Source organism: Falco punctatus, assembly GCF_963210335.1.
Source record: "Falco punctatus genome assembly, chromosome: 6".
Taxonomy (NCBI): domain Eukaryota; kingdom Metazoa; phylum Chordata; class Aves; order Falconiformes; family Falconidae; genus Falco; species Falco punctatus.
Window position 1 is genome coordinate 68450310 of NC_137585.1, and position 25526 is coordinate 68475835.

General features: G+C 42.9%; 1 protein-coding gene and 1 long non-coding RNA gene across 3 annotated transcripts; one reads left to right on the plus strand and one right to left on the minus strand.

The window, feature by feature from the left end:
• On the plus strand, nucleotides 1–20624 carry DHTKD1 (dehydrogenase E1 and transketolase domain containing 1). Its single transcript, XM_080391703.1, has 17 exons — nucleotides 1–213; nucleotides 1956–2111; nucleotides 2884–3095; nucleotides 4939–5133; nucleotides 5455–5724; nucleotides 8672–8843; nucleotides 10398–10596; nucleotides 11484–11796; nucleotides 12851–12935; nucleotides 13588–13727; nucleotides 14075–14225; nucleotides 15449–15555; nucleotides 16678–16842; nucleotides 17236–17318; nucleotides 18835–19004; nucleotides 19522–19607; nucleotides 20084–20624. Exons 1-17 carry the CDS (start codon nucleotides 63–65, stop codon nucleotides 20183–20185), a joined length of 2757 nt encoding a protein of 918 aa, XP_080247829.1. The 5' UTR covers nucleotides 1–62; the 3' UTR covers nucleotides 20186–20624.
• LOC308065629 lies at nucleotides 11702–25283 on the minus strand. 2 transcript variants are annotated; one of them, XR_013928857.1, is made up of 4 exons: nucleotides 25142–25283; nucleotides 22063–22137; nucleotides 13683–13768; nucleotides 11702–11860 (listed from the first exon to the last, which is right to left on the minus strand). It is a non-coding gene; the product is annotated as an uncharacterized lncRNA (long non-coding RNA). The 2 variants fall into 2 exon arrangements; XR_013928858.1 differs by lacking the exon at nucleotides 11702–11860 and adding an exon at nucleotides 11867–12809.
• Nucleotides 25284–25526: the final 243 nt, after the last annotated feature.

A 25526-nucleotide genomic window follows, 5' to 3' on the forward strand; every position in this document is an offset into this window, starting at 1 on the left:
CCCGGCTGGGGGGCGGTGGCGGCGGCGGGGCCGGCGGTTGGCGGGCGGCAGCAGCAGCAGCCATGGCGGCGGCGAGCCTACGCTGTGCTCCGTGGCGGGGCGGCCTGCGGCGCTGGTACCGCACCGAGCGGGGCGTCTACGGCTACAAGCCGCGGCAGGCGGTGAGCGGGCGAGTGGCGGAGCGGCGCGGCGCCTGGGCGAGCGGCAAAGCAGGTCGGGCATCGGGCACCTCTCCGCTGCTCGCCGGAGCCGCGCCGGGCTGAGCGGAGGGCGGCGGGGGCTGCCGGAGGGTCTGCGCGTCCCGCCGCGGCTCGGGGGGCGGCTGGGGTCCCGCCGCGGCGGCCGCAGCCCCGCGCTCGCCTGAGGGAAGGCGACGGCCCTGCGAGCGCTGCGGGGCCCAAAGTCCGAGGGCGCCAAGCGCCGGTCGCAGGCGCTTCGTGTTCGGTTGCTTGTGCCTGAACGAGCGCCGTGCGAGGCCGGCGGGGGCCGTGCGGGGACCGTGCGGCAGCGCTGCTCCTCTCCGCGCCGTTTGCTTTGGCTGCCGGGGAGCCACCGGCCCATCCCCGAGGGCTGCCGGCGCTGCCTCAGGCGTGTGCCCCGCTCGTAGGAGTGCCTGCGCCGGGCGCCTGCCGCTCTCCCTCGTTATGTTACGCTGCTTGAACTAGCCAAGTACAGGTAACGCTCTCCTCTAGCAGTAACGGCGATGCTTGTAGCGCACTTACTTTTAGCGCGGAAAGGTAATTTCAAGCACAGAGCTCTCTGGGGCCCTCGGGAGACGCTGGTAGGATTTAAGCCCGTCGCAGAGGAGCCGGGAGCGCAGCCGGTCTTGTAGCTCCTGGACACCAAGTCCTATCACTAAGTAGCCTCCTTGTTAAGCTAGGAAGGGGTTAATATATTTTTACGTTACATTTTTCAAACTGCTTTCTTGCTGAGAGTGCTGTAGGAGATGTTAGGGTCGTGTTCTGTTGTAGAACCTGTTAGAGAAAAGGACCGGCTTTGGATGCGCCAGCTGTGTGAACATAATAGCTGGAGCAGAGTGCCAGCAGTGGAAACACGCGTGTCAGAGAAGTAACTCTGTGAAATGGGCTCCGAAATTGCATTGTTTTGTAAAAATCAAAGTCTTCAGACCTGAGTGGTGTCAGCATTGCATCTTTATCAGGGTAACTCCCCCCACTCGCTACTGCCTGGCCCCAATTGTTTATCCATTATAAACTGGTTCATATCATTACTTTGTAACAGATTCTGCTTGCAATATATTGTATTGTTTTACAGTTTTTCAACCTGGGCTGTGGCATGTGCTCAACGACGGCAATGTTGTGGGCATGACCTTTCAGCTGGTCAAGTTTTGTTTATGTTGATAATTTTTTTTACCTCAGTGCAAAATGCCTGCAACAACGTGTTCCTCTGTTCCTCGTGTCTGCTGAAAAACATTTTCACCTACTCAAATTTTTAGTGTCTGGCCTAGCTCAGCACATGCATGTACTGCTGGCTAGTGGCTCCTGTGGATACACTACTGAGTTCTTTTTCAATTATAGAACCTGAGTTGTTGTTAAGACCCTATCCTGCCATTCCAGCAAGGAACAGGGAAGCATAAGTGGTATGATCGATTGGCTGAGGAAATAAGACTTTGCACACTTGTAGTGTGCTGATCTTGAGTTGGACATACGTGTTGTAAAGAGATTCAAAGCAAAGTGAAGTAGCTTTGCATATGTTTACAAGAGCCTGTTGGGGGAAATCTGGAATGTACTTGTTTGAGAATTGGATGGGTGAGCAGATTTAGCAGTTTGATGATGGGAGCTGTTGTGGGGTGTTAAGGTGAAAACAACTGCTTAGAAAAACTGTCTTTACAGCCAGAATCTTGATTATCAGTGGACAGAATGCTCCTGTGTTGGTGCTATAAATGGATTAAATGTGAACACATGTGCGATGCTGTTCTACTTTCTTTTTGGTTTTAGTTGACCATGCTCTTGCTCGTTTAATAACTGCATATGCTGAACATGGCCACAAAGCAGCCAAAATAAACCCATTGTTTGCTGGCCAAGCTGTTATGAACATTGTACCTGAAATCCAAGAGTTGGCGGAAGTTCTTCAAGGGCCTCTCATTACTACAGGTAAGTTTGCAGCCTTATCACAGCAAATTCTCTTCACGGGTGATTTACTGAGAGGCTGTGGCCTCTGCAGATGAGCTAAATATTGAGTGTTGGTTAAATCAGTAATGAACTGTTGGATGGGAAATTGTTAACTTCAGCCTACTTACATGTTTGTTGCAGAAATAATCATGTGATGAGGAGCTACCTTGTAGCATCTTTGGAAATCATGAAAATTTTTACTTGTTGTTACAACTACTGAGATTGTACATTCATTTCCTGTGTTGCTGTAACATTCTGTGATTTACCATAATACTTAACATGGTAGTGAAGCTGTCGGAGCATTGGGGCAGAAGTCAAGACTTGTCTTTTCTTGGATCAGTTAGACTCTTGCTGTGGCCTTGAACAAAGGAGGCTCTTCATGCTTTATGTTCTTTGTCTGCAAAACAAGTGCTTAATTATTTGTGATGCAGCTGGGATCAGAGCTCATCTCTCTGAGCTGCAAGATACCAAGTGCTATACTGAGTCACAAAACTAGTGACTTTGTGTCATTCACAGTAAACCCTTTCCAAAGGGCATTTGGAGCACCTTACAAATAAGGAAGAGACCCTTGTATTAATTACATTGAAGTGCACTTATAAAATAATTTCTTGAGTTTTGTTTTTAAATGGAGGAAAGGAACACAGGACATTAATTTGTATGCTCAAAATGTCAATGTAATTGCAAGGCAACAGTTTAGGTCTTAGTGCTTCTCCCTCCTTCCCCAAAGTGGCTAACAACATTTATTTCCCACCAGGGCTTCTGAACATGGGAAAAGAAGAGGCTTCCTTAGAGGATGTGTTGGCTTACCTTAACCATATATACTGCGGGCATATTTCCATAGAAACAAGCCAGCTTTCAACTTTGGAGGAGAGAGAATGGTTTGCTAAAAGGTTTGAAGAGCTAAAACAAGAAGCATTCACACCTGAAGAGAAAAAGCACTTGTGCAAACTGATGTTGGAGTCTCAGGTACCTTGTTCGTTATTAGTGGATTTTTATAGAATTCTGGAGTCTGTTGTGAACCCTTTACTGCTCCAGACATTACTCATGCAGATAAAGAACAATCGCTCTCCTGAAAGGCTTTTACAGGGTGTAAGAGGAAGAAGTACAAGGTTTTGCCTGAAAAAGTGCAATATACAAATGCAGGAATCTCATTGGAGGTTGTTGCTGAGTTTACTTAGCAGCCATCATCGAAACAAATAGCAATACCTTTTGGTTTGTGTTGATTATTTTGGAAATTATTTCTAGGAAAATATTTCCGGGCAGTTCCAAACTCAAAAGGCTTTTAGAATTAATTAGAACATACACGGTATGTAATGTACATTCTTGTAACCTATATTCTTTATCATTTGGAGACACAAACAATGACCCTACAAACCCACGAGTAATCAGTCTTTAAAAGTTAGGTTCTCTTAGGCTAATGATCTGACAGCTTATGTTAAATGTTAGTGATGTGAATGCAAGGTTGGGCAGAGCTCTGTGAAATTGTGTGTTGTGGTGTAGCTGTTCTGTGTTTTCCTTCATCCTCATGCTGATCTGTTTACTAGCTTTTAAAGTATGAGGTCTCTCAAGGTTTTGGGAGAGCAAAGAGTCCAACCAGAGAGTTGGACTGAGGTGTTAGCCATATAGCACTGGTACATTTGTTGCTTTTCAGCAAAGGAACCTTTGTTTCATGCATCCTGTACAGAAATGGAAGATTTATGTACTTGCAAAATGTATAGCAAAAATTTATTGCAGTAATTCTGTACTGTGAAAAATTTGCGCTTTTTTTCTCCCCCCTTTTTTCTCTCCACGTTATCGAGAAGGATGGAAAAGTAGAAGAGCAGGTTCCACAAAAATGTCTGTTTCCAGTTTTCAAGTGAAAGGAGTGTTAAATGTAATATTTACCGATGACTAAACAGAAGTGTATGGCACATTTTGTGTTTTTCTTGCCTGTTTGGCAGTTAGAGGAATTTGACAGTGACACAGGAGGTTGAAACTGAGACCCTGATGTACCCTATCTTGATTTCAGTATGACCAGAAATATGCTTGTATGAGTGTAGAATTTAACCCTGACAGGAAAAACTGCTTCTAGGTGTGGCTAGTTTTGTATACATTATTCCTTAGAACTAAATGTTGCTTAACTAGAAGGAGTTCAGCAGTTGGCTCAGATCTTTGGCTGTGGCTCAGTCTTCCCTTCTCAGTTACAGACTTGATTTATTTTCAGTCTTCATTTGCAAAACACTACAGACACTTCCAGTGCTTCCAAAACTTTGTCACTTAGGAGAGCTGTCTAGGTCACTTAGGAGAGCTGTCTAGGAGTAGATGAATGGAGTGAAGTGAGAAGAAAATGAAGTAAATACAGATGTGTGTATTTTCCTTTTCTCAAGCATTCTTCTACCTATGCACTAAGGACTGTGTCCAATAGTAATCAAAATTAAACAGTGTGCTTCTCTAGCACTTTGCATCTCAGAATAGTTAAGGTTTATACTGTAAAAAAGCACCATTCCTTAATTTCTACCTAAAATAGCTAAATGATCAAGGAATTTGTAAATTGCTGTGGTATTGTTTCTTTGTGCATCTCCTTCCATGTTGGATGGAGAGAGTTTGGTCCTCAATTCAAGATTTTTCTGCTTAAGAGGAGATAACAGCTGATTTATTGTAGTCATCATAGCTTCTGGTCTTAGTTTGTGTGGGTGGAGAATGAGCTGAGACATTTAAGGAGTACGCTTAGGTTCCTATGTCTTAAAGGTACAAACATAAATTTCAATTTTACAAACAGAAGACTGCTGCTTAAAATAGCTCAATACTGAAGTTCTCCTGTTTTTAATAGGAGTTTGACCACTTCTTAGCCACAAAGTTTGCCACAGTGAAGCGGTATGGTGGTGAAGGAGCAGAGAGTATGATGGGTTTCTTCCATGAGTTGTTCAAGATGTGCGCGTACAGCGGTGTGACAGATATCATTCTTGGAATGCCTCATCGTGGAAGACTTAATCTTCTCACAGGTTTACTTCAGCTTCCACCTGAGGTGAGCCATTTATATTCTCCTGGGCAGTTGCTCTATGCCTGGTTTATTTGCACTAAAGTAAAATCGCAGAAGTTTGTCATGCTGCAAATCCTGGAGCAATAAAAAAAGTTACCTGTGTGAGTGTTTTCCCCTCCTGTCAGCACTTCAGCCAAATACCCACAGGAGACTGTTAAAAGAACTCTTAATGAAGGGGTTTATGTGCTGTTATCAGAAGCATCCTTGCAATTTCAGGAGCAAGAGAGCATACAGTTATGTAAATATTTTCCTTTCGTTGTGTCAATGAATCGGAAAGGAAGTTTAACCATATTTATTTCCATGCAGCTCATGTTCCGTAAGATGCGTGGTTTGAGTGAGTTTCCAGAGAATTCAGCAGCCATTGGGGATGTTCTCTCCCACCTGACATCTTCTGTAGATCTCGACTTCGGTTCCCACAGGCCTGTACATGTCACCTTGCTACCTAACCCCTCACACTTGGAAGCGATCAATCCAGTGGCCGTGGGCAAGACACGAGGAAGGCAACAGACTCTGCTCGATGGAGATTATTCCCCAGAGAGCTCGGCACAGCCTGGAGACAAAGTTATTTGCCTGCAGGTATTTTGTTCACAATTTGTAACTAGTCTTTGTAAGGCTTCCTGGACTAGCATGTGAACAGAAGTAGCATGTATAGAAATATCAAATGAAACCTGAATTAATGTAGAATATCCAGAACTGGGATCCTCTTTATGGAGAAAGAGGAGGGCAAGGAAAATTTCTGGGTGACATATTGGCATTTAAACAATTCCACTTCTAAGATTTCTGAAGGACTGATTCTGATACCTTCCTTTTATTTTAATAGTACTCTGCATTGAGTGCCATGTATGCCTTTCCTCACAGACAACTTTTGCATTTAGGTCACCACTGTTAGTCTTCTTTAAATTTAAATGGGTTTGGAGAAGAGCTGTCAACAAGGTTGCAAAATTATACAGGAGGATGTAGAATTTTGTCATTTTATCATGGTACTGTTGAAGAGTCTTCTGGAATTGATTTTTACTCCTTGAACTGTCTTTTATAGCTGTGGAGGCAGTTCTAAATAGCTCCTTCATAAATTTTCTTTTCTTGTATTATATTCAACTTAGAAATATGAGTGAGTTGAGCTGGCAGTAAAAACAAGTTGAGGTAGAACTGTTCTCCTGTGAAGTATAATAAACGTGGAGGAAGTTACAGGTGGAAGTGCAAATGTATTTCAATTAAATAAATCTTTTGCTTCCTCCTGGAAGGATGTGGATACTGAGAAAAAGCAGAAAGGAGAATATGAAATACTGAGAGAACTGGAGGCACCTTGGGGTTCTTACTGGTCTTATTTTCTTTTATAAAAAAAAAAAAAAAAAAAAGTCTTTGGGGCATGTGAGTACCGGGAGAAAAGTTTGTTGCCTGATGCATCTTCTCATCTTCCAGTGCAGTTATGTCAGTTAGTTTGATAAGATATTATTGTTTATTAGATTCTGTCGATCTTGTAATGTTAGATCTTCACCATGTAGTAATGAGGCTACCACTCTTTAAACAAAGATTCTTCAGAATAAATGGACCTTCCCTATGCAAGAAAAATGTTTTATTTTTGGAAGGGGTAAGTGGTAAGGAGGGTTGCATAGTAGAGAAGAACAACATTGAGCTAGCCGCCTCTTTGTTATCAGTACTGTGATTGTGTTTTTAAGAGGTCCAAGAATTACATTTAAAAAAAAAAAAAAAGGCAGCAAATTTTTCCAGTTGTGATAGTTAACTGCTCTCATTCAGCTAGTTTGGAAGCAGGCAGCTCCTCTTTCAGAATCTTGGTTTGGAGATTTCTCTTTGGGCTTTCTGTTTTCATTGCTGCTTTCTCTCCAGAAATATGCGTGGAAACTCTGAATTGAGGTTTACTCTGGCATTTGTTCTATTATTCCACCAGCCTAAGTGCCAGAGCTTGAGGGTAGAAAGAGTAAAGATGAGCTAAGGTGCCAGTGTCAGTGGTGAGCGTTGTTGTCCAAGGTGTGAAGATCTTATTTTCTAGAACTTCATGGGGCCTGGAGTATATGAAAACTACGTGACTTTTCATGGTTAACTACCATGGACACTTCTGCAATGTTTAATTGCCTATCTCCGCTGAAAAGCGGCTTATTTTTCGCCTTCTCACATACCTTAACTCCACTTTGTGGAGTTCAGGCAGTTACTGGTGTTTATGATTTGAACTGAAATCGGAGAATAAGGTCTCTCTGAAATAAATTTCACATTTGATGTTCCACTGTCAGGGTCACTGTTTGAATTAAACTTGATAGTGACCTTGCTTTTATCTTCTTGGGTAATGCTGCCCAGAAAAAATATGTGCTAGCAAAAATTGTTTCCAGCTTTCAGCTAGAAGGAGTTGTGCCTGCACCACAGGAATTGAATCCTCTGGGGTTTGAGTTGCATATGATGAGTTTTGTGTAGCTGGATAGTCACAGTGTCTGTAGGCTTTAATGCTTTGGGATGTACTGAAGGCCATAAAGTTCTTTCAGATACTCTAGGGTCTTCACTCAAATGGTATCACTGAGATACATAGCCTTCTTAGGCAGCAGAAGAAACCAGAAGGGAAAAGTGAAAATTAAAAAAAATCTCTGTATTAGAGCTGTATAAAACCCAGTGCTGCCATTTCACTGGGTGATTGCCCCTCTATTCTCTTCCAGGTGTCCTTGCACCTCCAAAAGTCTCTTAAGGCTTGAAAACACTATCCCATAACTAGAAAATAGAACTGTCATCTGCTTTCAGTAAGAAATCACATCAGTCTGCATAGTGGCTTTGATCTGCAAAGCATCAAGTCTGGATTTTGAGGAAGCTGTGATCATATTGATCAATGGAGAACTACCTCTAGTTTCAAACCACTGAAATGCCAGATGATGCTCATTCTAGTATCTCTCGCCTTTTGGAAACCTGGGTTGGGAATTACAGTAGTCTCCCCTCCCCTTCGAAACTTTTGTTTTTTGCTTGCAACATTTATTTACAATTTTGAAATGTAATCAAGAACTTCCTACTGAAAGCTTTTATTGCTTTGGAATGCTTCCATTAGTTCCTTTTCTACTTTTTTTTTTTCTCCTGTTGTGTCTGTTCTTGTCTCTACTTGGTAAGGTGAGAGTAGGTATAAGTTCCAGTTCACTGTCATTTAACTCTCAGCAAAGTATGTAGTGAATGCCATGGTGACTGGCTTCCTTTTGTTCAAGGACTTGCTACTGACTGCTGCAGTTTTCTATAGTCCTGATGCTTGTGGTCACTTACACACTGGTGAGTCAATTTAAAGAGATTACAGGTCAGTTTCAGGTAGTATTACATCAGGCAGTCATGTACAGATGTTGGCTGCTATGACCTTGTGTTAGTGATAAGACTGTATAAATCATGAAGGCAGTCTGAAAGGGGTTAAGAAGTGGATTCTACTGAAAATGTGTCTGTTCTACCTACTCAGTTTAAAATGTCTTGCTTAATGAGTTATAGTTTTGATTTTGCTCTTCCTCCATTGCTTTCTAACGAGACTTTTCAATCTTCTTCCCTAATATAGGTTCATGGAGATGCTGCTTTCTCTGGGCAGGGGATTGTTCCTGAAACACTGACCCTCTCTAATCTACCACATTTCAGAGTTGGTGGAAGCATCCATTTGATTGTTAATAACCAGCTGGGCTATACCACTCCTCCAGAGCGAGGAAGATCATCTCTGTATTGTAGTGATATTGGTATGTACAGTTGAATCAGAAGGAAGATTGCCTGTTCTGTTGGACAGGTTTTTTTACTCCAGTGTGAATATACGCTCTGCTACGGGCTTTTTATAGCAAGTGCCTATCAGCTCCAGGGAGTTAGATTAATATATCTCCATTTTCATGATAAAGTAGAAATTAAAATTATCTCCTACTAGCAAAAATTCAAGATGCTAAAAATATGTCCCCCTCGTCTGCTTTTTGGCAAAGACTAAATATTAAGGGAAATCTTGTCACATTTTTACAGGGTGTTATAAAATACTTGCAAAATTACTGTGAAGTCTTTATATATAACTCATTTTTGCCATGTCATTGACAGCTTTTAAAAATGTATTGTGACGGAGTGTATAATAGATGTATTTAAATTTAACAAGATACATTTAAATCAAAATCATTCTAGTGTGTTTCATGACCAAGATTTATAAGTCAGTTATTCCCGTGTTTTTCTGTGGTGTTTGTTGTCAGGTGAGCTTGTTGAGCCTTCAATTGAAAGACGAGGCTCACTGCATTTCTAAGCTTAAAGTAGAAGTCTTTTGTTTTGAATTGGTCTTTCTTAGCGATAAACAGATGTATTATGATCAGCAGGATCAGAGACGTAGTAGTTAGTTCCTTTGTGTATGTCTCTTGTAATTAAAAATACACTACTGTAAAAATACATCAAGTGTTTGTCTTACGGTTTCATCAAACTGTGAACAGGTAAATTCACTAAATCTGATAAGATAGATAGCATATGTTATGACTACTTTTTCCCTGGGCTGCTTTTGTGTTGTGAGGTTGGGTATTTTATGTTGTTTCTTTTTCTTCCTCCTTCCTTAGTTTTCTTTTCTTCTTACCTGGTCAGTGAGGAGGGGAGTGTTACCCATTTAAGCTTTGGGATTTTGCTAGGGACGGAAACCTGATGTGGGTCAGGAATGGCTGAAGGTTCTTAATTTCCCAGAATTTGGGCAGATGAAGTATAAGAGGAGCACTTTGTTGCTGTGAAGATTTGCAGCCAAATTGTCATACAGGAGAGGGTGTTAAGATGTTTGACTTTTGCAGCATTTTCTGTAACGAAGAGACTTCCCTGCCTGGAGGACGAGTGAATAGAACAACTGCTCACAAGGGAAAAGATTGTTTCTGGCCTGTATGAATTCATAGTAGTGATAGCTTAGGATAAGAAGGAAACAAAAATCATGTTTTCTTTGAAAGAGAAGCAATCAAATAGTTCTCTCCCATTCCCCATAGACTTCCATGGAGATTAATAAGATGCAGGAACTGTGTATAAATACAAAGTCCTCTGGGAATTTAGTGCTGGTAAAGAAGTTGTGCTCAAACTGTCACAAATACAACAGGTTGGGCTAATTGCACTTTCTCTCGGGGAAGACGACTACTCCTTACCCCAGCTCTCATCACAAAGAGCATCTTCTGTAGATTTGTTTTTGTTAAATATGCTTCACATGAATTGTCTGTGGCTTTCAGCAGAATAGGTGTGTGTCTGCTTTCTTTGGAAGGCGTTGGGTGTGATTGCTGTTGTTGTTTTGAATTCCTGGGCAGGTAAAATTGTTGGATGTGCAGTTATCCATGTGAATGGGGATGATCCTGAAGAAGTTGTGCGTGCCACACGACTGGCTGTCGAGTACCAACGCCAGTTTCGCAGGGACGTGATAGTAGACTTGCTGTGCTACAGGCAGTGGGGCCACAATGAACTTGATGAGCCATTCTTCACCAACCCCAGCATGTACAAAATCATCAGGTAAGGGTAACACCACCTGATGGGGGAACCCAGAATGTCTGCACCAACTCAGTATTGCCTGCTAGCATAGTAGAATTATCTGTATAATGATCCTCTGCTATACCGACAAGTCTTTATTAGTGTAGCTACACTGTCAGCAGCCCTTGACTAAGGTGTGAGTCTGACAGTGTTAATGAAGGTAACCACTAGTATTGGTTCTTGAACATGTGGCTTGATGCTTCTTGGAGAACAATCTTGCACGTAGCCCTTGGATTTCAAATTCATGATTGCTAGTAATCAGAAGGCAAAGTTGTCTTCTGTGTGTCAGAGGGCAGCATAGATAATGTAGGAGAATAAGCAGGAAGCCAGTAGGGTGGTTGTCTCTTCTTTGCCCGGTCCTTCTGGTTCCAAATGGGGGCTCATCTTTATAAGCATTTAAATGTATTCAGATTCCATCTTTATCCCCAAAGAAAAATACACATAAAAATGTACTAGCCAATGAATTCTTATATTTTAGGTGAAACATTTATGGAATGGATGGCTTGATTCTCAGCTAATACTGAAATCTGTAAATTTGTTCTCAGCTAATACTGTAAATTTGTTTGAATATGCACGATAGCACAGACTCAGCCTAACTGGGAGGGGGTTTTTGACTTGCTTTTACCTGTAACTGCCAATTATAGGCACTTTTTTAAAAAAATGAAGGACTGTAAAGCACATATCCAAAAGAATTGTTATATTTCTGGAAATGCCAGAAAAGCAAACTTGATGCAAATGAGCGTAATGCACCAGGACATCGTTTATTTTAGTTTTCCATGGTACCTGATGGTACTAAGGTGGTATTTCCTTGTTCTGCAGTGACACTTTTCAGGCTTAATATCTATGGGGTTTGATTCCCTCCCTGACAGATCCCGTAAGAGTATCCCAGATACGTATGCAGAGCACCTAATAGCTGCTGGACTCATGACTGAGGTTGAAGTATCTGAGATAAAGACAACATACTATTCTAAACTGAATGATCATCTTGCCAACATGACTTTGTATAGTCCACCTCCTACCAACCTGCAGGCTCACTGGAAAGGCTTTGTCGAGCCTTCAGCTAAAATCACCACTTGGGACACGGGTATGCCTATACCACTTCTGCAGTTTATTGGAATCAAGTCTGTAGAGGTGCCTGAAGAACTCCAGATGCACAGCCATCTTCTGAAGACCTATGCACAGGTCAGTAAAGCATAGTGATGCTTCTAGTCTCATGGATCAAAGATGTGACCTGTTACAGGGAAAACTAAAGACAGCAAGGCTGCCAGTTAGAGAACAGCATAGTATTATCTAAGAAAAAACAAGCTCGTGCTCTTTTTTGAGCCTGAGATCGTAATTTTTCCTCCAGTTTTGAAGAAAGGCATGTTGTCTTCCCCAAATCTGACCATATACTTAATTTTGTTACTTCAACAATATTTCCTTGCAATGAAGAAAAAAGCTTATAGAAAATAGTTGTTTATTCTTAGAAATAATACAAACTATTATGATAAATTACAATCATTTATATACTTTATGATTATAATGAATACTTTGAGAGAATGAATCAGGAGCTTTTAATAGTGTGCACACTTTCCAAAGCTGGCAGTGAATGTTAATGTTTTATATGTATAAACATAAGCATATGCATGTGGCCAAGTTTATCAGTCAGTTTTTGATAGCTCGTAAGTTTGTGTGCAATAATTGGATTGGTTTGGGTTTGTGAATGTTTCCCTTTGATGAATTATGACCACATGTGAGTGTCTGGTTGGCAGCCATAGAGAGGCCATGAGCTGAATATTTCAGAAGACTGGTGTTCTTGTCTTCCCAGCCCAAGGCAAGAACACCACACCTGGGTAAGATCATTTGTCTGCAGTTCTGCAGGCCAGAACAGGGGAGAGTTCTGGTGACTGAAATACTTAAGCCTGGTATCTTCCGTCACTGCTAACCAGACAAACCAAAATTTTGTCAAGAGTATGCTCTGTGCTGTGCTAAGATTTTTAATATTTTCAGACTTAAGATCTAATTTGTCAGATCACAGTTTGTTGACTGGTAGGTGAACATGTGGGTAATCCGTGGTTCTGTGGTTCTCAGGGAAACCTTCTTCAGGATGTGCTGAAGTAAGACTGTGTGTATTCCAAACCAACCTAAGCTGGTGGCAGGAATATAGCATTTCTCTCTATAATGGTGGAGGTTTTTTCCTCCAGCTTCTCATACTGCTGAAAAAGACAAAATGATAACTTTTCCTTGTTTATTTTAGTCAAGAGTTCAAAAAATGGAGGAAGGAAAAAATCTGGACTGGGCAACAGCTGAAACTTTAGCGTTTGGTTCTCTGCTGAGCCAAGGTAAGAGGCAACTAGAGAGCAGACAAAATATTTTGGCTTTGATGTCAAGGAAGTATAACCTTAGAATTCTTTGGTGTTTCTAAGTCTGAAGATTGATATGATGTATAAATTTGACAATTTGCATTTGCATGGTACTACGAGAAGGTAGATATGAATCTTGTGTGTCGCTGATATTTATAGATCAAGTACTAAATGTCTTCAAAGAATTGTTGCGCTCTCCCACTCCCAAAAAACATTTGTGCGTGGAGCTAAGGACATGAACAGTGCAGCTGACATCAGCGGGGCCTCCCAAATCCTTGTAGAGTGTGTTTCATGATACTATTTCTTTCTCCTCCTCTCTAGCCTGAACTTACATCTCCATTTACATATGATACAGAATGCACTTTTTTTGCAGTTTGCTTCAGTAAATTGAAGCATAAAGTAATTCTTGGCAGCAGAGAGGAGAAAAGAGAAATGTCTGAGCATCTCTGTGCTTGTGAGTTGGAACTGCTGGTGGTTAAGAATTCCATCTCAGATTTGATGTTGCTGGTAAGGGAAAATCCAAGAAGAGGCATAACAAGAGAAGTAGTATTTTAAAGTAGCATGGTGTTGTCCTGCATGTTTTCTTTCTACATGACTTGCTAATCCACTGTTTTGTTTATTGCTTGGCAAGGGTTTAATATCCGACTAAGTGGACAAGATGTTGGCAGAGGAACCTTTAGCCAACGACATGCAATGTTGGTTTGCCAAGAGACAGATGATACCTACATTCCTCTGAATCATATGTCCCCAGACCAGAAAGGTTTCTTAGAGGTAGGTTCTGCAGTCCACAAGACAACCTTCATGAAGTTGTGCTGAAACAGAATGCATATTTTAAAGCTGCTGAGGCATATGTATGTAGCCTGTATATTCTGGCAAATGTCAGATACAGAGACATAAAAATTAACAAATTTAACAAGGGGTTTTGCTTTTCCCTGAGAGATAAGATTCTTTTTCCCTCGCTGTTTTCATTCAAAAGCAAAAAAACCAGGTGACCACCAACTGCCTTTAGGAGTGCATGTCCTCAGTGTGCCTAGCACTGATGTGCCTGGTTCCAAAGGTTCTTAACCCTGGGTCATCTTCTTCCTCACCCACCCCTCCCAACAATTTCCTTTTGTTAGGTGAGTAACAGTCCCTTGTCTGAAGAAGCTGTGCTTGGTTTTGAATATGGAATGAGTATTGAGAGCCCTAAGTTACTGCCAATATGGGAAGCTCAATTTGGAGACTTCTTTAATGGAGCCCAGATAATATTTGACACTTTCATCTCTGGAGGTGAGTGTACAAGGAGCTAATATATTTAGAAATCAATCATTTATACTAAACACTAGAAAATCCTTCATCTTTAAAGTAAAAGGGCAATGTGCTGAGAAAACAATTCTGTTTTCTCAAGAAGTCTTGTGAGCTTGCCTATGTGGTCCTGACTCTGTGCAGCTTTTCCCTGAAGACAAGACATCTAAAATGAAAGACACCCCACCCTTGGCAGAAGACAGTAATTCCAAAAGACAGTTCGTTATATCAATAGTGTTTCTTCCTGGCCTCCTCCCCAGTTTATTTTACTGTGTGTATATGTAGTTGATAGCTTTTTAGGCTGTACCTTTTCTTTTTGAGGCATCTGAAAAAGTCCTGAAGCAATACAAAAGGAAAATAGTGATTATTTAAAACAGACAAATAACCCCACAACAAGGCTTGACAACTACCCTCTAAGTTTCACTCTAGCATACTTTCTGAGTGCTCAGATAAAAAACCTCTCTGAGCTGGAACATGCTTGAAAAAATGCTGGGATGGATTTCTGGAGTGAAATTCACTATATGTAAACATCCAGTGTTTTGGCATCTAGCCTCCCTTAGGTCTCAGCACTCCCTCTGTAATCATAGATGGAAATTCAGAGGCCCTCTTAACCCACCTGTCTTCAACATGCATTTGAGGCTGGGATGAACACCTTCTGGATTTGACTGTAATCCCTTTAAATAGCGCAGGAGGTTTGACAGAGCCCAGGGGAAGTAGCCTGTGGCTAGCAGTGCTGTGCTAGCTAGGCCTAGCTCACAGTATGCTGCCTGGGTCACATCTGCAGAGAACTAAATGACAAGGTATGCAGGAAATACACAGTGAATTATGGTTAGGGGTTTTCTTACTGGAGAGTTAGAGGACACCTCAAAGTCAGGAAGGCAATTCCATTAAAAGGATTCTTGCTGTGGTGATGTTTTAGACTACATTTTAAAATCTTCACCTTACCACGTGTTCCACATGGACACTTAAGTCTTCTGGCAGCCCAAAGTTACATTGATAATTTCAGAAACTTCAGATCGTCTTATGTGTGCAGTTTCACTGTTGTGAATCTCATGGCAAAATGTCAGCAGCATGTTTCAGGCTTGTATATAATGATGTGGAAATTAGCTATTTTATTTTCCCGAGTGTTTGTACGAAGTAGTAAGTGTTTTGTGGCTTTATGTTCTGTGGAAATATTTCTTTCCTTCCTCCTCATTGTGTGTTTTTAGGTGAGGCTAAATGGCTTCTGCAGAGTGGGATAGTAATTCTTCTTCCCCACGGCTATGATGGTGCAGGCCCTGAGCACTCATCCTGCCGGATGGAACGGTTCTTACAGGTACCTAGCCACACCTTTCAGACTCACAGATCTCCCATCGCAACACTGGTGGTCAGTGCTCTGGGAGTCTTGCTGCAAAGTGCCCCATTGCTGGTGTTCCTGCTAGTGACAGCAGAAGCTGGAGGCATACCAAGATCATACCACCGTGATGAGATAACAACAGGCTGGGCTGAAAGTGGAGAAAGAAACCATACTGTGATTAGAAGGTGTAGGTCTAGAAGTGGTGAGGAAGCTGTTCTGGTTTAAATGCTGCCACAACAGCTTTGATGCAAGACTCTGATTGAACCTTGTAATAAATGCTTGCTGTTACTGTTGCATCTCTGTTACCTGCCCAAGTAGGTGTGTGATAACCTGGAATTTCCTAACATGAGATTTGCATAGTGCTTGCAGGGGCCCTGTGCCTACTGCACACAGCCCTAGTGGGACATGCTTCAGTACTGCCTGCTGTCTTTTTTTTGGATTGTTGCTCCTCAGCCGTGGCACTGTGCCACAGAACAAGTCCAGTAGCAAGAGGAATTGCTGAATTGCAAATAGCAGACCTCTAATGAGCGCTTTGTATAGCAAATATTTTGGGGGTTTGCATCAGAAACAGGCAGCCACCCTCTTGAGCAAACCACTTGCAGATCTGTCCACTAGCCACAGATCGTACAAACAAAATACTGGACACTATTAAATACCAGTTAGTAGCTATGTGGCACATTAAAAAAAAAACAAAAACTGAACACCCAAAACAACCCAAACCATGACTGTTATGCCCCTGTGACTCCAGTAAGTAAATGAAAGCCTTTTCATCTGAGTAATGAGGCTTAAGGAGGTGTTTACAGTGTATTTGGAGGCATGCTGCCACTCTGGTGAAGTCATGACCTCTCTGCTGTTATAAAAACTGTCATGCCCTGGTTTCACTTTGCTAGAAGGGGGCAGTTCAGATACAATCCTACCAGTTCAATGCTAAAGCCGTTTCTTCTCTGACATTGTTCTTCCCTTGCAGTCAACGTCTGAATTGGGTTATTTGCTTTTCTGTTCTTACACTAGTCAGTGTCCCATATGTGTCTAGATTCTCTCTTGCATAGTTGGTTTACTGCTGGCTTCTTGACAAGGTATTACTGTGTTCCCCTTATACAGATGTGTGACAGCTCAGAAGAGGGAGTGGATGGGGACCAGGTCAACATGTCAGTTGTGCATCCCACTACCCCAGCACAGTATTTCCATTTACTCCGGCGGCAAATGGTCCGAAACTTCAGGAAACCTCTCATTGTTGCTTCTCCCAAAGTGTTACTCAGGCTCCCTGTAAGCTGAAAACTTTTATCTTCCTGTTTCTTTTCTTACCCCTCCTCTTCTTCCTTCTCTTCTGTGTTCTCTTCCCCTTTCTCTTTGTTCTTCCTCTGTTCTCCGTCTCTGTTTTGAGGTCAAATTGATGAAGTTTTCTCTGTTTGGAGCTGGATAGGTTGAGAATTAAAGCTGGGTGGAGGTGAGCTAGAAGTAGGGTTGATTCTAGGTCTGGTGGTGTTATTGGGAATCTTATCCCACTTTTTGTCGGTGGGAGTGGGAATGGGAATAGGAGGGAGAGGAAAGCCTGTATCTTTTGTGCTTATCAAACCCCTGTCTGGATATCTTCTCCCAAACTCTGGCCTCAGGGAAAATGCAGCAAGATTTGGTAACTTCCAACTCTCCCCCATGTAGGCTGCTGTATCAAGTTTTGAAGAAATGGGCCCAAGGACAACATTCAAGCCTGTCATTGGTGACAACTCAGTAGATCCTAAAAGGTAGCTCTACTTTCTTAGAGGAAAGGCTCAGGAAGGATGTCCTGTCCCTTTCTCCTACCTAACAGCTTGAGCTTGAGGTGGTGTGAAAGAGGTGACTTTGGGGGGGAAAATGTGTTTTATGGTGGGTGACTTAGTTTACTTATTTCTCTCCTTTTCTTCTGCTTACTTTTTGGGAGTTACCGTATCTGCATAATAGTAAAGTGTTCAGGCTTTCAGCCTTTGCCCTACAGGGAGGCTGTGATTACAGTTAGTTAGACAGGTGCTGTTCTGTGCTGGGCCCATTAGCTAACAGTCACCGGGAGCAGCCATTATGTGAGTCATAGAATCATAGATTTGTTTAGGTTGGAAAAGACCTTTAAGATCATCAGATCCAACCATTAACCCATCACTGCCAAGCCCACCATTAAACCATGTCCCTTAGCACTGCATCTACACGTCTTTTAAACACCTCTAGGGATGGAGACGCCACCCCCACCAGGCAGCCTGTTCTAATGCTTGACAGCCCTTTTGGTGAAGGAATTTCCGCTCATGCCCAATCTAAACCTCCCCTGGCGCAACGTGAGGCTGTTTCCTCTCGTCCTGTTGCTTGTTACTTGGGAAAAGAGACCGACCCCCACGTTGCTACAGCCTCCTTTCAGGCAGCTGTAGGGAGCGATCAGGTGCCCCCTGAGCCCCCCCTCTCCTGGCTACACACTCACAGTTCCCTCAGCCACTCCTCGCTCCTTGTAGGACTTTTGCTCCAGCCCCTTCCCCAGCCCTGCTGCCCGTCTTCGGATGTGCTCCAGCCCACTCAGTGTCTGTCTTAGTGAGTGGCCCAGAAGAGATGCAGAATTTTTGTTCTGGTGTTGGAACACTTGAGCTGATGAAGTTATGGCAATAATAAATTGTGTGTGTATATTTTCCTCCCTTTATGTATCATAGTGAATCCTCTTCACAATAGTACCCGAGTCTGACAGCGTTGCTGATGTTTGCACCCTCACCCACACTCAAAGGCTGGAAGTATCTTAGCATCTTGTTTTGTTTTTTTTTAAGTGGGATGGTGAGGCACAAAGGGTGAGGTTAGGGAGCTGAGACCTCTCAGATTGCTGGAGGGTATTCTTTATCTCCGGCAGTCAGTTCCTCTTTGGTGTGGGAGAGGATTGTCGTCTGGAAGTGCTTCTCTCTCTCTCTTGTTTATTCTCTACGGAGAGCACATAGATGACTAGCTTTGACTAGTTGTTTAATTTTTAGATATTTAAAGTTAAGCAAGATGAATCCCACTGTAAGGTAGCTTTCCCAGGATTACTGAAGAAATCAGACCTCTGGGCTGTGGCATACAGTGCCCAAAGGTTAGTTTGCCACCTGTTGGAGGTGAGTGGGAGAGAAAACAAAGAAAAGAAAAGATGTTCTAGGCTAGCAGTTCATAAACTTCATAAACTTGTCTTCAGAGTTTGGCTGTTAGCTGAAGGTGTGAAACTGTCCTGCATAGAGTTTCTGCAACACGCTAAACTTTGAAAAAATTCTTACTTTTCTTCAGTGTTACCCAGGTGGTGCTCTGTTCTGGTAAGCATTACTATGCTTTGGTGAAGCAAAGAGAGACACTAGGAGAGAAACAGCACAACACAGCTATTCTGAGACTTGAAGAACTGTGTCCTTTCCCCCTGGAAGCTCTACAGCAAGAGCTGAGCAAATACAGCCATGCAAAAGGTCAGCCAGATTTTTTTTGTGTGTTTTACCTTTTTTTTTTTTTTTTTTTTTTTACCTTTGTGTTTCTAGACTTTTTGAAGTACTGAACTAAATCTGTTGCCTGTCTTTTAGGGTGAAGAGTTCTAGTGGCTTTTTGCTCTTTGTTCTTCCTCCAGCACATCTAGTGTTTCTGGGGTGGAATAATACAAATTTTTACCACTTGTGCTAAAAGAACTTGTCTCTCTGCTATTGATAGTTTCCATAAAGCACTACTAAAAATTACAGTGAACCTTTAAGTAGCTTTTGAAAATGGCAGTAGACAAGCAGAATATACTCACAGTATACCCTAATAGTGGATATACTTTTGGTTTGACTTGAGCAAGCTGTGACCTGCAAGGGAATTCAATCTGGCAAGCCTTCATTTCAAAGATAGTGCCAAGACAAAAAAGCTAGAGGTGCTACAAAGAAAAAACTGTTTTTCTTGAGCTGCTGAGAAGATAAATATATGCATTTTAATGTACCCTTATCCTTCCTTTAGTCTTCATCTGGAGTCAGGAAGAACCACAGAACATGGGTCCATGGTCCTTTGTGTCACCACGGTTTGAAAAGCAGCTGGGGGTTAAGGTAAGATGGTCCCCATGGTGTTTTAGTCTTTAAAATGAAGTTTGAAGTTCTCCTTGAATGCAGAATTCTTTGGTGCTTACCCAAAAAACTAATCCTGATGCCTAAACCAAGTAAGTGTTCTAATTTAAGCTACTTACGCTCTTTATAGCACCATTTAGCAGTAATGAGCAGGACTGGAGCTTTCTTCTACCCTGTGTTTAGTTAAAGTAGACAGGATGAGGAAAGATCCCAGGTAGGAAACAACATACTTGAAGTGAGCAGGAGGAGAATCCAAAGCTGCTGTTTGCTCTGGCAGATCGTGCACTATAATGTTGCTGGGAGCCACGGTCTCTGGGAGATGGAGGATAACTTCCTGCGTTACTTCAGCTGGGACTGCCCAGCATGTGACAGTAGATACCCCCATGGCATCAGGGCACCTCAAGATGCAAACCTATGCTGTTGCTTCATTAATCATTTCCTCCTGACTCAAATTTCAGCTCCGTCTTGTGAGCAGACCTCCTTTACCAGCCCCAGCAGTTGGCATTGGAACCCTACACCACCAGCAGCAGGAAGAAATTCTTACCAACACATTTATCTAAATTTTCAACACATGGACTACTCCTGCTGTCAGTCATGTTTGGTGCTTCCTGCTGTGAAGAACAACAAAAGCCAGACCCCTAAGACTATTTTCTCCAAAACGGAAAAAAAGAATGGAACAAGTTCCGTAATGATGAAGCAGTTTTTTCATGAAGGGGAATACCTAAAGATGAGAGGTGATGCCCTTTACTCTAGATACTTCTTCTCTTGCAGTATTTTCTAAAAAACATCTTTTTAAAGTTAAAACCCTCTAAATAAATCCAGTCCAGGGGGCAGATCTGTGAGTTGACTATAAAGTACTTTGTATCACATTGCTTATCTGCACTTGAAAGTTCCCTGAGATGGTGCATTATGTGGAAACAGTTTCAGTTTCCATGGAAGTGTTAGTGCTCTTTGGTCGAATAAATGCTTCCCCATGCCTGGGAATGAGCCGTTTCTATAGCTGAGTGTCATGGATTTTCTCATTTCTTTTCCTATGGGCCAGGAGTTAAATCTGTTGCAGCTGTTGATGCTCTTCTGAATGCATGAGTTGTTAAAGCAGGATTCCTGGGGGGGACCTTGCAGGATGGCTCCTGAAGGCTTCAGGCACCACTGTTTTCCTTGCCTGGAGAAGCAGTGCTTTCATAGGAGCTTGCAGGGTGGAAGGCATGCTGCAGACATTGTGCTGTATTTTAAAATCATGTTTTTTGGAGACCAAACCGGTTTCTGGAGGCTAGCTGAGGAGTGAAGACCTCCTACGTGGAAAATTCTTCTAAGTGTCCTTCTGGTTTGTTGGTTGTGTGTTTTTTGTTTTTGCTTAACCCCAAGACTGTACTGTTAAATTGGTTTAGTATTCTGTGTTGACAAGGAATGTGTAATTTCTCACCAGTAAAGCCAAAGGGAAGTGCATTTAAGAAACCAGCTCTTTCCCAGTCCCAGGCTGCTGTGGTGGTTATCAGTTCTCGTGACTGGCCTGTTTTCAAGGGCTTACTTCTGCTTGGTTTCTTCCTTCAGTGGCCCTTGGGTTCCACACAAAGTCTTGCTCATGCTGGAAGAAGGCTGAAGTTGTGACCAAGTAAGAGCAACAGAAAAGAGTCCAAAGGCTAAACAGAGAAGTGCAGTGAGGCGGCCTGCAAAGAGTTTGAGGGACAACTTGCTGAAAGGTGTGAGTGAGGCCTCTTTCGAGTACACCAGAAGCTGGAAGGCTGAGAGGTGGGAGAATTAGGAGGTTGAAGTGACTTACCAAAAAACCTGCTATAGCAAAAAAAGCCCAAACATCACTACTTTTTTTGGTTGGTGGTTGTTTTTTTTTGTTGGGGGAGATCCTTACGGCCTGTTAGGAGGTTCGTGAGCGAAAACTCTTCTTTGCAGTGTAGGTATTGCAGACTTTGTATTGAAAAGATGTGTCAGTAAAATGGGTTATAGAAAGCAGCAAATGACAAAACAGGAAGGTAACCAGCCAGGTTTTCTGAAGGAGCTCAAACAGATGCAGGTATTCAAGCCATTTGAAGAAGGTCCCAAGATGCACCTTTGCTCCAGCAATGACACAAGCTGAGCAGGAGAGGACAGTCAGCTTTAGCTGTGACAAGCAAGGAGTGACCACGGGTCTTCCCCTTCCCACAGCTTCTGCTGATGGCCCTGAGAGGGCTTCTCCTGAATCCTATCTTATTGCACCAAGAACAATTCTTCCCTCTACAGCATGTGGGAGCTCTGCATCCCTTTAGAGGACTAGTGTGTCAGCTATTGCTCCACAAGGGATCTGTTAGGGCTTCCAAAAGGCTCTTGCCCTTCTGCTTGTCTTAACTTTTTCAACTGAATGTGTTTGGAAGAAATGTGAAAAAAAGCCCTTTGCCCTCCAATCCCACCTGCTGAGACATTTCTACAGCCACATGCTCTGTACCTCAGCAGTCAGCATCCAGTTCCTGGCTGGAAAGCCCTGGCACTTCCTGAGGGAAGGTTTCAGCACAGCTGTCATCTGGGGAAAGGAAAGAAATAGGTCTTTATTGGGAAGCAAAAGATAAATGACCAAAACATGAAGTTAAGCAGGAGAATAATGAAGCCAGATGGCAGAGGGAGGCAAAAGCTGCCCAGGCAGATCCCAGTGTTGATGGCCCTCCTGCTGCCCCATGGAAGCTCTCCCATCCCCACAGGCTTTTTCCCAGCATTTTTTCTTTTCCAGTCTAGTTGTCAGTGTGAAGTTGGCACCTCCCTACTCCTCTCAAAGTTACCTGGGGAGCATGGAGCGTGCTTGAATAAACAAAACCCACCACAAGCCAAAAAGCTTTTTGAAAAGAATCAAGTGGGGTTTAAGCAAATCCAGCACTTCTAGATGGAAAGTCACGGTAGGTGAGGAAGAGCAGATCACAGGCAGGGTGAGATTCATCTAGGGAAATGGCTCCCCAAAGTGTTTCTGAAGCCTACTTCGGTATTTTATCATAATTAATTCACACATTAATTCATTAACTTTATATGACCCAGAAATAACCTCTGTAATCTCTGTTCTGTAGTCCGTTTACATGACTGACTGCTGTAGCACATCCATCACAGTGACATGAAATCACATTTCTTCCACTTTGCTCTAGCAAACTTCACAACTTCTCAACAGCTTTACCTGCTCAAGACACGTGCTGGTTTAAGCTTCCACTCTGAGATTTCTAAGGATTCCTGCCATGGTCCTTGGACAGTAGGCTCTTGCAGGTTAAGTTGCCTTTGCTGAGAATGGCTGAAGCTCTGCCTGTCCTTCTGTTTTAACCATGAATATTGTCTGGGACAGCAGCTGCTCTCTCACAGGGATATGGTTACATTTTGTTTGGATATAATACATAATAATATGTATACTTCAGTTTGCTGGACACTTTGCCCAAACAGGCACTTTGTGTTGCACTTGATACTTACTTGTACAGTTTGCCTCCTGATGCTCTGCTCACAAAGAACCTCTACATTGATAACTAGAAAAAGGAGGCTAAAGACTAACAGTGCTTTGGCTGCAGCTATAGCTCAGGAAGTTGTAGAGCTCAGTCACCAGCCTTGACTCCAAGCTGACGATTACATAAACTCATGGGTTTTTTTTCACTATGACAATACACCCAAGGGAAGAACAGACTTAGTATTTTTGAGTTTCATGTTGCCTAAACCTGACCTTTAACGCACTGCTCGCACACGGGCTGTGCAGGTTTGATTATCTAACCAAGCAACACGCTTGAGTGTTCAGAGCCTGGTTTATCCTCCTGGTGGGATGGGAGAGATGGCTATTTCTGTACCACTGCTTGGCTGAATGTCCCCAGCCCAGTGTTGCTGTGTTATGGAGCCCCCAGGGATGCTGCAGTAAGGAAGGGAGAGCTTCAGTACAGCTTTCCTTGCTATTGCTGATGCAGATTGCCTGCAGAACACTGCTCTTCTGTGATGGCTAACAGCTACCAGAAGCAAGACAAAGCACTTGCTGATTTAGGGGTTAACACTATTTCTCCCACAAATTTTGGACATGCACGAGACTGTTTTCCATCTGTATGCCATGCTCTGCTCTACATGTAGACTTGACTGTCCCTGTGTAAGTGCTGGGTTGCTTTTGGAAAAAAAAACATTTTGGAAAAGAGAAGCAGAAATTGCAAAAGGCCCAGATGAGAGTGCTGCTTGACAACGGGAGCGAGTTTCCTGTGTGTGCAGGAAACTTGCATCTGGAAAGTGCCAGATAAAATGATATACAAGTTGGGTGAGTGGGTAACAGAGCAGGTCCCAATCCTTGGACAGGAGAGCTTTGTGGGTCATTAACAAAACCAAGGTGAAGCTTTACGTGCTGTTAGATAGCAAGAAAATAGAAAGAGAGGAAATGTTAAAACACTTGAGTGTCATGGTGTGTTCAGGAATTTCAGAGATGTGCAACACTAGAAGACAAAAAGTGAAGACATTGAAGGAATGAGATGTTGGGTAGTTCATTGAAGACAGCAGTAACTCTTAGTGACAGGAAGAAAACGCATCAGGAAAACAATTTAAAACAATTATTTAGTAACAGTGATGTTATTTTAGTTTCAAAAAAAAATAACATTTAGCCTGAATTATGAAGGCACAAAGTTTTGAACACACGGGTATTGATTTCAAACAAGCAAAGAAAACAATACAGCATTTTGATTTTTGATTTATTTTTTTACTGCCATCACTGGGAACCCATTTGTGAGTCACATAGTAGCATTTTTTCAGCATGCCTGAAGTGGTGCATCTATGTTAGTATGGACTGAAGAAACCTTCTGGATGTTTAATCAGTCACCAAAACGTGGACCAGCAACTATAAATAGGAGCTGTGAGCACATGAGCTTAAAGAACTTTTAAGATAAATACAGATAAAAATCCAAACAAAGGGTAATTGCAAGAAACTTCCTGAATCTCAGCTATTAACCCAGCTATTACTCGGAGATTACAATCTACAAGTAAGATGCTAGGTCCATTAATCAGGCCATTTGTCAGACTAATCAGGAACTATAAGTGAAAGTAATTGCTACAGGGTAGCTCATTAATATTTGTAAAATTCTTGACTATATAAATTGGAAGAAAAAGCCTTTATTGGCCCTTTCAGATAAGGGAGGCTAGTGAACAAAATTCTTTACAGATATTGTAGCAAGGTCTTGGTTAAGAGGATTTCTTCTCAGGGACTGCAAAGCAAAACCTTACATATAGATTCAAGTACTCCTTTCACATGTCTCATGTTCTTTCTTGGTAGCTTAGTGTAAAACTAGGCTAGATGAGTTGCTCAGAAGAAAATATTATTTTAATTTATTGTATCTAAATCCTGCAATGAATTCTGTTAACTCTCATTTTACAGACCGTCGCCTATTGTAACTGAGAGCTCGGAAGAAGGTTATGATACCCGTTTTGGTGCTACCCGTTCCCAAGTCTGTCTCCATTGTCAGGTTCACTTCACCCACAGAGCTGTGCTTTTACCAAATTACCACGTAGAGCCATCAACGTGGCTGGATTAGGGTACGCACCGGTACCAAACCGTTAAATCTGTGCTTCTCACATCGATGGTTACCGTATCGATGTCATGAGGAAAACCTCTTTAATCCCCCTGAGGACTCAGGCAGGAGCCCGGCTGCGGTGTAGGGCGAGGAGGAGGCGGCGTGCCCGCACCCCCGCCCGCTCGCTGGCAGCCCGCAGCGAACCGCGGGGCGCCTGCAGACGGGCCGAGGCGGTGCCGCGGCAGGAACGGCCCCCCGGCGGCGCGCGGGGCGCGCTGGGAGCGCGGCCGCCCGCGGGTCCTTCGCCGCGGTGGCTGCCCGCCCGCCGCCTGCTCCGCGCCGCCCGGCCGCGGGGGGGCTGCCCCCGGCCCCGCCGCGTGTCCCGTTGCCCTGGGCCCGGAGGGGAGCGGGGCGG